The sequence below is a fragment of the Balaenoptera borealis genome (assembly GCF_965194805.1).
Source record: "Balaenoptera borealis genome assembly, chromosome: 2".
NCBI lineage: Eukaryota > Metazoa > Chordata > Mammalia > Artiodactyla > Balaenopteridae > Balaenoptera > Balaenoptera borealis.
Window position 1 is genome coordinate 53,159,377 of NC_138867.1, and position 15,524 is coordinate 53,174,900.

At 37.1% G+C, this 15,524-nt stretch overlaps 1 protein-coding gene across 4 annotated transcripts in view; it reads left to right on the forward strand.

The window, feature by feature from the left end:
- CWC27 (CWC27 spliceosome associated cyclophilin) overlaps positions 1-15,524 on the forward strand; it is a 249,514-nt gene that overhangs the window by 8,550 nt on the left and 225,440 nt on the right. For all 4 annotated transcript variants that reach the window (XM_082383187.1, XM_082383188.1, XM_082383189.1 and 1 more), the window contains one exon: positions 9,930-10,026. In XM_082383187.1, coding sequence (XP_082239313.1) covers positions 9,930-10,026 — 97 coding nt within the window. The remainder of the gene's footprint in view (positions 1-9,929; positions 10,027-15,524) is intronic.

The following is a 15,524-nucleotide window of genomic DNA, read 5'->3' on the forward strand; positions in this document are numbered from 1 at the left end:
TCTTTTGATTTCCATTTGCATGGAATATCTTTTTCCATCCCCTCACTTTCAGTCTGTATGTGTCTCTAGGTCTGAAGTGGGTCTCTTGTAGACAGCATATATATGGGTCTTGTTTTTGTATCCATTCAGCCAGTCTGTGTCTTTTGGTGGGAGCATTTAATCCATTTACATTCAAGGTAATTATCGATATGTATGTTCCTATTCCCATTTTCTTAAATGTTTTGGGTTTGTTGTTGTAGGTGTTTTCCTTCTCTTGTGTTTCTTGCCTAGAGAAGTTCCTTTAGCATTTGTTGTAAAGCTGGTTTGGTGTTGCTGAACTCTCTCAGCTTTTGCTTGTCTGTAAAGGTTTTAATTTCTCCATCACATCTGAATGAGATCCTTGCTGGGTAGAGTAATCTTGGTTGTAGGTTTTTCTCCTTCATCACTTTAAGTATATCCTGCCACTCCCTTCTGGCTTGCAGAGTTTCTGCTGAAAGATCAGATGTTAACCTTATGGGGATTCCCTTGTGTGTTATTTGTTGTTTTTCCCTTGCTGCTTTTAATATGTTTTCTTTATATTTAATTTTTGACAGTTTGATTAATATGTGTCTTGGCGTGTTTCTCCTTGGGTTTATCCTGTATGGGACTCTCTGTGCTTCCTGGACTTGATTAACTATTTCCTTTCCCATATTAGGGAAGTTTTCAACTATAATCTCTTCAAATATTTTCTCAGTCCCTTTCTTTTTCTCTTCTTCTTCTGGGACCCCTATAATTCGAATGTTGGTGCATTTAATGTTGTCCCAGAGGTCTCTGAGACTGTCCTCAGTTCTTTTCATTCTTTTTTCTTTATCCTGCTCTGCAGTATTTATTTCCACCATTTTATCTTCCAGGTCACTTATCCTTTCTTCTGCCTCAGTTATTCTGCTATTGATCCCATCTAGAGTATTTTTAATTTCATTTATTGTGTTTTTCATCGTTGCTTGATTCCTCTTTAGTTCTTCTACGTCCTTGTTAAATGTTTCTTGCATTTTGTCTATTCTGTTTCCAAGATTTTGGATCATCCTTACTATCATTATTCTGAATTCTTTTTCAGGTAGACTACCTATTTCCTCTTCATTTGTTAGGTCTGGTGTGTTTTGACCCTGCTCCTTCATCTGCTGTGTGTTTTTCTGTCGTCTCATTTTGCTTATCTTACTGTGTTTGGGGTCTCCTTTTCACAGGCTGCAGGTTCGTAGTTCCCGTTGTTTTTGGTATCTGTCCCCAGTGGGTAAGGTTGGTTCAGTGGGTTGTGTAGGCCTCCTGGTGGAGGGGACTATTGCCTGTGTTCTGGTGGATGAGGTTGAATCTTGTCTTTCTGGTGGGCACGTCCACGTCTGGTGGTGTGTTTTGGGGTGTCTGTGGCCTTATGATTTTAGGCAGCCTCCCTGCTAATGGATGGGGCTGTGTTCCTGTCCTGCTAGTTGTTTGGCATAGGGTGTCCAGCACTGTAGCTTGCTGGTCGTTGAGTGAAGCTGGGTCTTGATGTTGAGATGGAGATCTCTGAGAAATTTTTGCCGTTTGGTATTACGTGGAGCTGGTAGGTCTCTTGTGGACCAGTGTCCTGAAGTTGGCTCTCTCACCTCAGAGGCACAGCCCTGATGCCTGGCTGGAGCACCAAGAGCCTTTCATCCACACAGCTCAGAATATAAGGGAGAAAAAAATAGAAAGAAAAAAAGAGGATAAAATAAAATAAAATAAAGCTATTATAATAAAAAATAAGAAAAAAATTATTAAGAGTAAATGTATTCAGAAAAAAATTTTTTTTAATTTTTAAAAATAGATTTATTAATTTTTTATAGTAAAAAATAAGAAAAAAATTTTTAAGAAAAAAATTTATTAAGAAAAAAAATTTTAATTTTTTAAAAAAAAATATGAAAAAACTTATTAAAAAAATTTTTAATTTCTAAAAATAGAAAATACGGAAAAAATTATTAAGAAAACATATATTAGGAAAAAAAAATTTTTTTAAGTAAAAAAAAAAAAATGGACAGACCTAACCCTAGGACTGATGGTGAAAGCAAAGCTATACAGACAAAATCTCACCCAGAAGCATACACATATACACTCACAAAAAAAGGAAAAGGAGAAATTAATATATCCTGCTCCTAAAGTCCACCTTTTGAATTTGGGATGATTCGTTGTCTATTCAGGTATTCAACAGATGCAGGCACATCAAGTTGTTTGTGGAGCTTTAATCCGCTGCTTCTGAGGCTGCTGGGAGAGATTTCCCTTTCTCTTCTTTGTTCGTACAGCTCCCCGCGGTCAGCTTTGGATTTGGACCCGCCTCTGCATGTACGTCGCCTGAGGGCATCCGTTCCCCGCCCAGACAGAACAGAACGGGGTTAAAGGAGCAGCTGCTTTGGGGGCTCTGGCTCACTCAGGCCGGGGGAGGGAGTGGTATGGAGGAGGCGGGGCGAGCCTGCGGCGTCAGAGGCGTCGTGACGTTGCAGCAGCCTGAGGCGCGCTGTGTGTTCTCCCGGGGAAGACTGGCAGTGGCGAGCTGCACTGGCTCCCGGGAGGGGCAGTGTGGAGAGTGACCTGTGCTCGCACACAGGCTTCTTGGTGGCGGCAGCAGCAGCCTTAGCGTTTCCTACCAGTCTCTGGGGTCCGCGCTGTTAGCCGCGGCTCACGCCCGCCTCTGGAGCTCGTCTAGGCGGCGCTCTGAATCCCCTCTCCTTGCGCGCCGCGAAACAAAGAGGCAAGAAAAAGTCTCTTGCCTCTTCAGTGGCTGCAGACCTCCTCTCCGGCTCCCTCCCGGCTCGCCGCGGCACGCCAACCCCTTCAGGCTGTGTTCACGCCGCCAACCCCAGTCCTCTCCCTGCGATCCGACCAAAGCCCGCGCCTCAGCTCCCAGCCCCGCCCGCCCCAGCGGGTGAGCAGACAAGCCTCTCGGGCTGGTGAGCGCTGCTCGGCACTGAGCCTCTGTGTGGGAATCTCTCCATTTTTCCCTCTGCGCCCCTGTTGCTGTGGGATCCGCGCTAATAGCCGCGGCTCGCACCCGTCTCTGGATTTCGTTTAGGCAGCGCTCTGAATCCCCTCTCCTTGCGCGCCACGAAACAAAGAGGCAAGAAAAAGTCTCTTGCCTCTTCGGCAGCTGCAGACTTTTTCCCGGACTCCCTCCCGGCTAGCACCAAAGCCCGAGCCTCAGCTCCCAGCCCCCGCCCGCCCCGGCGGGTGAGCAGATAAGCCTCTCGGGCTGGTGAGTGCTGGTTGGCACCAAGCCTCTGTGCGGGAGTCTCTCCGCTTTGCCCTCCGCACCCCTGTGGCTGCGCTCTCCTCTGCGGCTCCGAAGCTTCCCCCCTCTGCCACCCGCAGTCTCTGCCCGCAAAGGGGCTTCCTAGTGCCTGGAAACCTTTCCTCCTTCACGGCTCCCTCCCACTGGCGCAGGTCCCGTCCCTATTCTTTTGTCTCTGTTATTTCTTTTTTCTTTTGTCCTACCCAAGTACGTGGGGATTTTCTTGCCTTTTGGGAGGTCTGACGTCTTCTGCCAGCATTCAGTGGGTGTTCTGTAGGAGCAGTTCCACGTGTAGATGTATTTCTACTGTATCTGTGGGAAGGAAGGTGATCTCCACGTCTTACTCTTCCGCCATCTTGCCCCTAGTCCTCGGGGGCCACTCTTCATCGCGGTGCACGGGCCTCTCACTGTCGCGGCCTCTCTTGTTGCGGAGCACAGGCTCCAGACGCGCAGGCTCAGCAGTTGTGGCTCACGGGCCCAGTTGCTCCGTGGCATGTGGGATCTTCCCAGACCAGGGCTCGAACCCGTGTCCCCTGCATTGGCAGGCAGACTCAACCACTGCACCACCAGGGAAGCCCGACTTATTTATTTTTTAACTCGAAGTTTGTACCTCTTGATCCCCTTCACCCATTCTACCCACTCACCTCCCACCTACCTCCACTCCTTCTCGCCTCTGGCAACCACCAGTCTATTCTCTGTATCTAAGAGTCTAGGTTTTGTTTTGTTTTGTTTGTTTTGTGTTTTAGAGTCCATGTGTAAGTGAAGTCATGCAGTATTTGTCTTTCTCTGTCTGACTTATTTAGCACAATACTCTCAAGCTCCATCCATGTTGTGGCACATGGCAATATTCCTTTCTTTTTTATGGCTGAGTGGTATTCTAGTGTGTATCTTCTTTATATTCATCCATCAGTGGACACTTAAGTTGTTTCCATATGTTGGCTATTGTGAATAATGCTGCAGTGAACAGAGGGGCACATATATCTTTTCTAGTTAGTGTTTTTATTTTCTTCGGATAAATACCCAGAAGTGGAATTGCTGGTTAGTACAGTAGTTCATTTTTAATTTTCTGAGGAACCTCCACACTGTTTTCCATAGTAGCTGCACCAATTTATATTCCCACCAACAGTACACAGGGGTTCCCTTTTTTCCACATCTTTGCCAACACTTGTTATTTCTTATCTTTTTAATAATAGCCATTCTATTGGGTGTGAGGTGATACCTCATTGTGGTTTTGATTTGCATTTATCTGATGATTAGTGGTGTTGAGCATCTTTTCATGTGCCTATTGCCCGTCTGTATGTCTTTGGGAAAATGTCTATTCAGATCCTTATACCCGTTTTTTAATCAGATTGTTTTTATGTTACTTAGTTCTATAAGTTCTTTTTATAGTTTGGATATTAACCCTTTATCAGATATATAATTTACAAATATCTTCTCCCATTCAGTAGGTTGTATTTTCATTTCGTTGATAGTTTCCTTTGCTGTGCAGAAGCTTTTTAGTTTGATGTAGTCCCATTTGTTTATTTTTCCTTTTGTTGCCCTTGCCTTTGGATCAGATACAAAAAAAAAAAAAAAAAAAAAAATTGCTAAGACCAATGTCAAGGAGCTTACTGCCTATCTTTTCTTCTAGAATATTTATGGTTTCAGGTTTTATATTCAAGTCTTGAATCCATTTTGAGTTTATTTTTATATATGGTGTAAGATAGTGGTCCAGTTTCACTCTTTTACTTGCATCTGTCCAGCTTTCCCAGCATAGTTTATTGAAGAGACTGTCCTATCCCCATTGTGTATTCTTGCCTCCTTAGTTGTAAATTAATTAACTGTGTATGTGTGGGTTTGTTTCTGAGCTTTCTATTCTGTTCCATTGATCTATGTGTCTGTTTTTATACCAATACCATACTGTTTTGATTACTATAGCTTTGTAATATAGTTTGGAATCAGGGAGCATGGTACCTCTGGCTTTGTTATTCTTTCTCAAGATTGCTTTGACCATTTGGGGTCTTTTGTGGTTCCATACAAAGTTTAGGATTATTTGTTCTGGTTCTGTGAAAAATGCCATTGGAATTTTGATAGGGATTGCACTGAATCTATCGATTGTTTTGGGTAGTATGGACATTTTAACAATATTCTTTCAATCCATGAGCACAAAATATCTTTCCACTTATTTTGTGTCTTTTTCAGTTTTTTCATCTATGTCTTATATTTTCATCTATGTCTTGTATTTTAAAGATCGTTTGCCTCCTTGGTTAAATTTATTCCTAGGTTTTTTGTTTTTGGGTTTGTTTTTTTTTTTGGTGCAGTTGTAAATGGGATTCTTTTCTTGATTTCTTGTTCTGATAGTTTATTATTACTGTATAGAAATGCAGTAGATTTTTGTATATTAATTTTGTATCCTGCAATTTTAGTGAATTCATTTATTAGTTCTAACAGTTTTTTGCTGGAGTCTTTAGGGTTTTCTATATAGTATCATGTCAACTGCAAATAGTGACAGTTTACTTCTTCCTTTCCAATTTTGATGCCTTTTATTTCTTTGTCCTGCCTAATGGCTGTGGCTAGGACTACTGGTATACTGTGTTGAATAAAAGTGGGTAGAGTGGGCACCCTTGTCTCGTCCCTGATCTTAGAGGAAAAGCTTTTAGCTTTTCACCATTGAGTATGATACTAGCTGTGGGTTTGTCATATATCACATTAATCACATTGAAGTACATTCCTTCTATACCCACTTTGTTGAGACTTTTTATCATAAATGGATGTTGAATTTTTTCCAAAGCTTTTTCTGCATCTATTGAGATGATCATATGATTTTTATCTTTCATTTTGTTAATGTGGTGTAATACATTGTTTGATTTGTGGATATTGAGCCACTGTTGCATTCTTGGGATAAATCCCACTTGATCATCCCGTGTGATCCTTTTAATGTATTGTTGCGTTTGATTTGCTAATATTTTGTTGAGAATTTTTGCATATATGTTTGTCAGGGATATTGGCCTGTAATTTTCTTTTTTTGTGGTGTCTTTGGTTTTGTTATCAGGGTAATGCTGGCTTTGTAAAATGAGTTTGAGATGGATAGGTATTAAATCTTTCTTGAATGTTTGGTAGAATTCATCAATGAAGCCATCTAGTCCTGTACTTTTGTTTGTTGGGAGTTTTTGATTACTGATTCAATCTCCTTACTAGTAATTGGTCGCTTCAGATTTTCTATTTTGTCATGGTTCAGTCTTGGGAGATTGTATGTTTCTAGGAATTTATCTGTTTTTTTCTAGGTGGTCCAATTTGTTGGCATATAATTGTTCAGAGTGTCTCTTTGCTCCTTTGTGTTTGAGTGGTATCAGTTGTAACTTCTCGTGCATTTCTGATTTTATTTATTGGAGTCCTCTCTTTTTTTTTTCTTCGTGAGTGTGGCTAAAGGTTTGTCAGTTTTGTTTATCTTTTCAAAGAACTAGCTCTTAGTTTTATTGATCTTTTCTATTGTTTTTTAGTCTCTATTTCATTTATTACACTTTGATGTTTATTATTTCCTTCCTTCTACTAACTTTGGGCTTCATTTGTTCTTCTTTTTCTAGTTCATTTAGGTGTAAAGTTAGATTGTTTTCGATTTTCTTGTTTCTTGAGATTGGCCTGTATTGCTATGACCTTCTCTCTTAGAAACACTTTTGTTGCATCCCATAAGGTTTGGTGTGTGGTATTTCTTTTTTTTCTTAATTAATTTTTATTGGAGTATAGTTGCTTTACAATGTTGTGTTAGTTTCTGCTGTGCAGCAAACTGAATCAGTTATACATATACATATATCCACTCTTTTTTAGATTTCCGTCCCATTTAGGTCACCACAGAGCATTGAGTAGAGTTCCCTGTGCTATACAGTAGGTTCTCATTAGTTATCTATTTTATACATAGTAGCATATATATGTCAATCCCAGTCTCCCAATTCATCCCACCCACTCCTCCCCTCCTTGGTGACCATAAGTTTGTTCTTTACATCTGTGACTGTATTTCTGCTTTGCAAATACATTCACCTCTACCATTTTTCTAGATTCCACATGTAAGCAATATTATACAATACTTGTTTTTCTCTTTCTGACTTTCTTCACTCTGTATGACAATCTCTAGGTCCACCCACGTCTCTGCAAATAGCACTATTTCGTTCCTTTTTATGGCTGAGTAATATTCCATTGTATATATGTACCAAATCTTCTTTATCCATTCCTCTGTCGATGGATATTTAGGTTGCTTCCACTTTTGTTGCATCCCATAAGGTTTGGTGTGTGCTATTTCTGTCCCTAAGTATTTTTTTATTTCTCCTTTGATTTCTTCAATGATCCATTGGTTGTTCAGTTGTTTTTCTTAATTGAAGTATTGTTGATTTACAACGTTGTGTTAGTTTCAGGTATACAGCAAAGTGATTCACTTATACATACAAGAGCAAGTCTCTTGGCATCATTTTTCCAATAGCATTTGTTCACTTTGTGTCTCTGTGTCACATTTTGGTAATTCTTGCGATATTTTAAAACCTCCACCAGGGAAAAGATTATGACTTGCTAAAGGCTCACATGAGGATTGGCAGTTTTTAGTAATAAAGTATTTTAAAATTAAGGTTTGCACATTGTTTTTTTAGACATAATGCCATTGCATACTTAATAGACTACAATATAGAGTAAATATAACTTCTGTATGCACTGAGAAACCAAAAACTTTATGTGACTCACTTTATTGCAATATTCATTTCACTGTAATGGTCTGGAACCAAACCTGCAATATCTCAGCGGTATGCCTGAATATGAAATGTTCAATAGGCAAATCCATAGAGACAGAGAGTAGATTAGTGGTTGCCAGGGGATAGGAAATATGGAAACATGTCTAGGTTCTCTTTAACAGTAGAACTTTATTTCAAGTATACAAGGGGATAATGAGGTAGGAAGGACATTTGTTATGTATACTGTACTTCTAAGATTGGGATGTATATCTGGCCTCGTGGAAAATCAAAACGTGTTACACAGTGTTGTTTTAGATAATACAATCTGAGGTAGAGGGAGTTACTCAGCCTCTCATTTTGCATCCCACATGTATATTTTCCAGGAGAATGAGAATCCACTTGGATTGGTGTGTCAACATTCAATATGGAGAATCTCTTTTGGGCATTGTTTCATGCCAAGCCAAGTTAGAAGGCCTTGCTCATGTCCAACCAATATATGAATGCTTTTGACTTAGGCACTTTTCTCTACTCAAATCAGTTGTGACCAGGTAACTTGGGGGTTTATTTTGCGACATGTGGCAGGGCCCTAGAGCTTGATGGACTATTTTTCCAGTATAGTATGGAATTTATGGTGAACTTTTTGGAGGCAGTACAGTGAGATGGAAAAGGCATGGGCTTTGCAGCAGACAGCCTTTGGCTTAAATTGTTCACTGTGAGACCCTGGATAAATTTACTTTATCTGAGTCTCTGTTTCTTCATAAGTATAATAAGAGTAATGATCCCTATCTTGTAGGTGAGGATTAAATGAGATAGGATATGTAAAGTGGCACAGAAGCTAACACCTGGAAGGCACTCAACAAATGTTCCCTTCTTTTTGTAGAGAAAGTGTAATGGATTGAGAAAATCATGCACATTTGCATTTTTAGTTCTTTTATATTTCTTTAAGGGTTAAGAACCATTTTAAAAGCTACCACAGTATAGATATTTTCACCTCTTCCACGCCCATGGAGCATAATTGTAAGAGAACTATGTAGCCAGTAAAAACCCAAAAAGATACAATAAATTCATCAGTGTTACATAAATTATGGCAATTAATTTGAGCTTCTGAAACAGAAACTGAAAGGCAATTATAGCAAAAGTGACGGTGATGGTCATATATCATTGCCCATTCATCACAGATTGACACTGATCTACTTTGGCACACTGTGGGGTGGGTGTGTGGGGGGAGTGATACTAGAGAAGTTGGATTCCAGCTGTGCCACAGTGTTCAAATTTAGAGCTTTCCGTTGTTTTTGGTTATTTGTGGTTATTAATAAGACTGTTATAAGCTGTCTCCTCCTGTGGGCTCAGTAGGGATTTTGGTTGTTGCAAGATGGCTGGTTGCACCAAGGAGTAACTGCCTTCATGAGCTATGGAAAGAAGGCTATCAAAGGATTCCATTTACCGTAGACAGTAATTTTAAGACACACCATTTTAGTAATATACAACCCAGAATTAGATTAAGAATGTTCCCTTGTAAATTAGGAATGGCGTGATTTTGAATGAAAAAGTAGAGTGTTTATATGTTAAAAGGTAATTGTAAAATTGTCCTACAGTGCTGTAATTTCATGGGAATGTTCTTTAATTTCGTAATTTGCTACACCAATTTTATTGGAAGAAATGCTGTAGAACACTTTTTAAATTAAAACAAGTTTATATTACTGATTTTTAAATGAATGAGGTTTTTTTTCTGTGATTCAAAAACATATATGCTATTTTTTCTTAAAGCCGAAATTATTTCTGAAAATGGTATTTGAAAGGTATAAATGTACAGTGACTTGTACTGAATATTTGAAATTTTTTGAGTATAACCAAAACCAAGCAAAGTTTCTAATTTTTATTTTAAAATTGAAAATTCAGTAGTGAATACTTTAAGTTGAGCAGCCAATCAACTCATCATTAAGCAAAATGATAATTAACATAGTGATTTTGTATGCTTTCTACAGGTTTTATTGAAAACTACAGCTGGAGATATTGACATAGAGTTGTGGTCAAAAGAAGCTCCTAAAGCTTGCAGAAATTTCATTCAGCTTTGTTTGGAAGGTAATCATAATTCTTGAATTTTATTCTGTAGGAGAAATTTTGTTAATTTAAAAATAAACTGCAGGGACTTCCCTGGTGGTCCAGTGGTTAAGACTCTGTGCCTCCACTGAAGGGGTCATGGGTTCAATCCCTGGTCAGGGAACTAAGATCTCACATGCCGCACGGTGTGGCCAAAAATAAATAAATAAAAATAAATAAAAATAAAATAAAATAAACTGCAGTGTATTTTTCCATAACATTGAAGACTGGTATTAAATAGTGGTAATGGATGCTGGGAGTTGATATAAATGATACCATCTTGAGCTGTGTGTCAGGAAATGGAGAGAGGAGATAAAAATCCTTCCCCCCCCAATAAATCTCTGTATATTTTTTTTTTTTTAATCTTTATGTCTTTAACAGAGATATTTATCTCAGCAAATAATACTTTGGTCTTTTTTGGTCTCCTTGGCTGTTTTCACTTCTTTCTTTCATCCTCTAAATATGGGTATTCCCTAAGATTGCCTTTAGTTCTCTATTGTCTTTACTCTTCAATTGTTACTTCCAACCAAGTGACTGTCAAATATAGAATTCCAGCCATTTCTTCTCTTTTGAGCTCTGATTTACATATCTAATTGCCTAGTGGACTTTTCTACTCAAATCTTCTACTGTCAGCTGCAACTAAACTGATAAAAACCAAATTTACCAGTTTCTTCCCCAGACTGCCTTGACTGTCACCGACGTGATTGTAATTGCCTTTTACCTGGTCTTGCATTTTCTCATCTTTGATCTCTTTACCCTCACATTTATTCATCTGGTATTTGAATCCTCAGGCAGCTTAGCTTCCTAGCTTTCCAACTTTATTTTTCATTGCATATAACCACATGGTTTCAGTTGACTATTATCTTTATTTCCTGAGCAGTTCTTTCCCATTTCCACTCATACCTCCTTCATATCCTGAATCTTCTCATATCCTCCCTCGCCTTTTTGGAATACTTTCTCTTCCCTTCTTTTTCTATTCAAATCACTTTTTTTTTTTTTTTTTTTTTTTTGGCTACGCGGTCTGGCTTGTAGGATCTTAGTTCCCCCAGCAGGGACTGAACCCAGGGCCCCAGCAGTGAAAGCACTGAGTCCTAACCACTGGACCGCCAGGGAATTCCACCACTTTTTAATGTCTATTCAAAATTCTACTTTCTCCACAAAGCCTTCCAGCCAGCTTTCAGTGATGGTATTATCAATGTCACTAGTAACTCTTAGATTTGAGTAATGAAGTTCAAGGTATCAGAAAACAGCACTTTGAGTCAAAAGCAAGATGTGAAAGAGAATACAAAATAACCAGTAGTAGGGTACAGTGAGAGTTCTCCAAATAGATAACTAAACAAACAGAAAATTACCAGGGGAAGATTTAAGGAATAAAACCACCCAGACCAAAACAAAAACAACCGCCTCTCCAAAACAAAAAAAAATCGAGCTGACAAAAAAGAAAAAGAGAAAAGAAGACATCTGTAAAGACCATTATTAATAATTGCTATGGCAGGCAGGAAGGAAATTGAATCAGACAGGTAGTTCAGTCAGAGAAGCCTCAAATAACTGTCAACAGAGCCGAGAAACACAGTAGACACTGAAAAGTCAGACTTGTTTCTGGAAAGAAGTTTTGAAGAATCAAAAGCTCAAATTTTACAGAAGAGTGAAAGTACAAAAACATTAGAAAGAATAAATGGTAAATTATAATCCATGACCAGGTGAATGGAAGAAACAGAAAACATCTGGATATAATATAACAATGAAAGAAGAAATAAGGTTCTTAAGTTAGGTGATGATGAAACTTAATTACAACATTAAAAAATTATTTCCCTATTTATGAGAATACAATAAGAAAGAACAAAGAATAGGAAAATAATAAGAAAAAATAACTAGAGCAATTCTTTTAATTGAATAGGTGAGAAATAGAATTATTATTGCAAAGGCTAACAAGAAGCCTGAGAAAACTAATTTAAATAAAGCTCTTAAATGAATAAAGTCAAGGTTTTAAAAATTTAATTCAGAGAACCTCATCTTAATTCTCTGATTATATGATTTAAACAAGTGATAATATTTCTAGATCTTGTAATGGTCATATCAATATTTTAAAAAAAAGACACGATTTCCAAAATTAAAAAGCAAATGAATAAAAATGAGCAAGTGGGAGCACAGCCTCAGATATGGCTCTCAACTAAAATGGTGTTCACAGTTAAAGGGAAATTCTTAGTATTTTTTTTCCCAGCTTTACTGAGGTATGATTGACAAAAATTGTATATATTTAGATTATACAACATGATTTTTTTAAAGGTGTACAATGTGATGACTTAATATATGTATACATTGTGAAATGATTACCACAATCAAGTTAAGTAACATATCTGCCACATCACATAGTTACCTTTTTGTGTGAGTGTATGTGGTGAGAACATGAGATGTACAAATTTCTAGTATACAATACAGTATTATTAACTAAAATCACCATGCTGTGCATTGGATCCCCAGAACTTATTCATCTTATAATTGAAAATTTGTATCTTTTTGACCAACATCTTCCCATTTCCCCCATCACCTCCAGCCTGTGGCAACCACCATTCTACTCTCTGTTTCTATGAGTTGAACTTTTTTAGATTCCACATATAAGTGGGAACATACAGTATTTGTCTTTCTGTGTCTGGGGGGAGTTTTTAGTTTTTATGAAAACAAAACATTTACAGTTACACAGACTTAATCTTGGATTTCAGGTCTTTGTAGGATAGTTAGGTAAACATTTAAAAATGCATGAAAATTTTAAAAAATTATAAGTTTAAAAAGTAGGTTAAAAAAGAAGAGAAGGAAAGGGAAGCTTGTTATCTTTGAAAATTTTGTTAGTTCCTCTGAAGAATGAGGAAGGAGTAGAATTTTAGGTCTGAAAAACAAAGTGGGGAGCAGAAAGAGAAGTAGATAAGAAAATCAAAATTTTTATACTTTATGTGACTATTAACTCTTGTGAAATTTTACCTCAGCCCTGTCTCCTGAATGTCCATGCTTCATCAGTTATCTTTTATCCCCTTCCTCCTTTAACAAGAGTTTTAATAATTTTTTAGAAGTTACAAACGTAAGTATATAGTAAGAGGTTTAAAGAAATATCTTACAAAACTAAAATGTTTGTTTAAAAAAACCCAAGAGGCTAAAATAGAGAGCTCACAAAGGAGATTTAAATAAAAAGTTATTAATGATAGTATTTACAAAATTAAACACGAAGCAAAATTCTAGAAGAAGAACCAGATATACATGATATTAAAATGCAAATATAAATTCCTGTGTGTATTAATACTTGGGCAGAAATATAATTAGTCAAAATATGTCATGATACCCATACATTGTACAGCCAGAAATAAAAAACATAATGACAAATAGCAGACTCACGGCATCCGAATAGAAACTTCATTTCCTATTTGAGATACATGTAAATTTCTTTTTTTCAATAGTGGAGAAAATTCAGGAGGGTATTATGAACACACATAATGAGATAATAAAACCTCTTCAAAATACTTATGGGAATGATACATAAACATTTAAGAAGGACGTCAAACATTATTGCAAGCAGGAAGATCTTTTAAGCACGTGGTAAGCTGTAACTATAAATGCATAGTTCAACAGTGATTATTAATAAATTACAAGGAAGTGGAAATAATGGATATGGAAATTATCTGGAAATTTGCAATTCTAGGCACAATAGAATACAAAATTTAAGGTGTAGAGAAATTATAGGAAATTTCTATTCAATATATGTAGTATTATAATAATTTCATTTATCCAACAAGAATATAATTAGGAAAATAAAGGAAAGCTTAAAGTTAAAATCCAACATCACTGAAAGACTTAATAGGAAATAGGAAAAAGAAATAAGATGGGTAATTTTAAAATTTGAAAGCACAAGTAATAAAGACCTCTTTCATGTCCCCCTTCCCTCATATCTAATAGATCTCTGAGCCTTATAGATCCTGCTTCCTAGGGAATTCTTGAATCTGTGCCTCACAAAATAAGCCATAGTCATGTCTTGACTCTTAGGACAACAGTTGCTCTCTCTCTCTCCACCTTGTTACTTCCAATCAGTTCTTCGTTATGGAGTTTAAGTGATCCTTTGAAAAAGTAAATCTGATCATGTGCTCAAAAACTGTTGATTGCATGCACTATTTACAATAGCCAGGTCATGGAAGCAACCTAAATGCCCATCAACAGACGAATGGGTAAAGAAGATGTGGTACATATATACTCAGCCATAAAAAGGAACGAAATTGGGTCATTTGTAGAGATGTGGATGAATCTGTCACAGAGACTCATAGCGAAGTAAGTCAGAAAGAGAAAAACAAATATCGCATATTAACGCATATATGTGGAACCTAGAAAAATGGTACAGATGAACCCGTTTGCAGGGCAGAAATTGAGACAGATGTAGAGAACAAATGTATGGACACCAAGGCGGGGAAAGCAGTGGCGGGTGGTGGTGATGGTGTGATGAATTGGGAGATTGGGAATGACATGTATACACTGATGTGTATAAAATGGATGACTAATAAGAACCTGCTGTATAAAAAAATAAATAAAATTCAAAAAAAATAATAAAACTGTTGATTGCATATTATGGGCATAAAAGATTATTTTTATTTTTTGATACAGACTCGGGTAAGTATTATATTCAAATTTGAGTATGGATTCGTAGAACTTAAGTGAAAATATTAAAGTCTGACCTCACATTTGTTTTGACCTTGAAAATTTATAGGTTGCCTCCACATTATCTTATTTAATCTTCGGAACAGCACTGTAAGTTAATTTATATTATTAGTTTTATAATGAGAAAATTACATATGCAGTATGATGACTGTAGTTAATAATACTGTATTGCATATTTGGAAGTTGCTAAGACAGTAGATCTTAAAAGTTCTCATCACAAGAAACATAATTTTGTAACTATGTATGGTGATGGATGTTAACTAGTTTTATTGTCCGTGAATATATCACAATATATACAAATATTGAATCACTATGTTGTACATCTGAAACTAGTGAAATGTTATGTGTCAATTATATCTCAATTAAAAAAAAGAGAGAGGAAAAAAAAGAGAAAAAGAAAGAAAGAAAATTGAGTTTAAGGTTGCACAGCTAACAAGAGGCAAGGCTCAGAATTCCTGACTGCTATATACATTTTTAATCAGAGTAAATGGTTACTTAGGGATACAGGAGAAATACTTGTAGACTTCTTGATTTTTACAGTTTCTGGTTTGTAACCAAGGAGAACTTGTCTGTACTGGGGAGTTCTTGTTAATATAGCCTAACAGCTCTTCACTGGGAGAAGCGATTGAAAAAAATCCATTAATCTTCCTTTCTACTTCTTCCAATCCATCCTATGAACTGGATACAGTTGTTAGATTACAGATTACATTTTTTAAAATGTGTATTTTATTTCCAGTTATAGCTTGCAAATGTAAATAATTATGAGGGTGCCTGCAAGCCACAATATT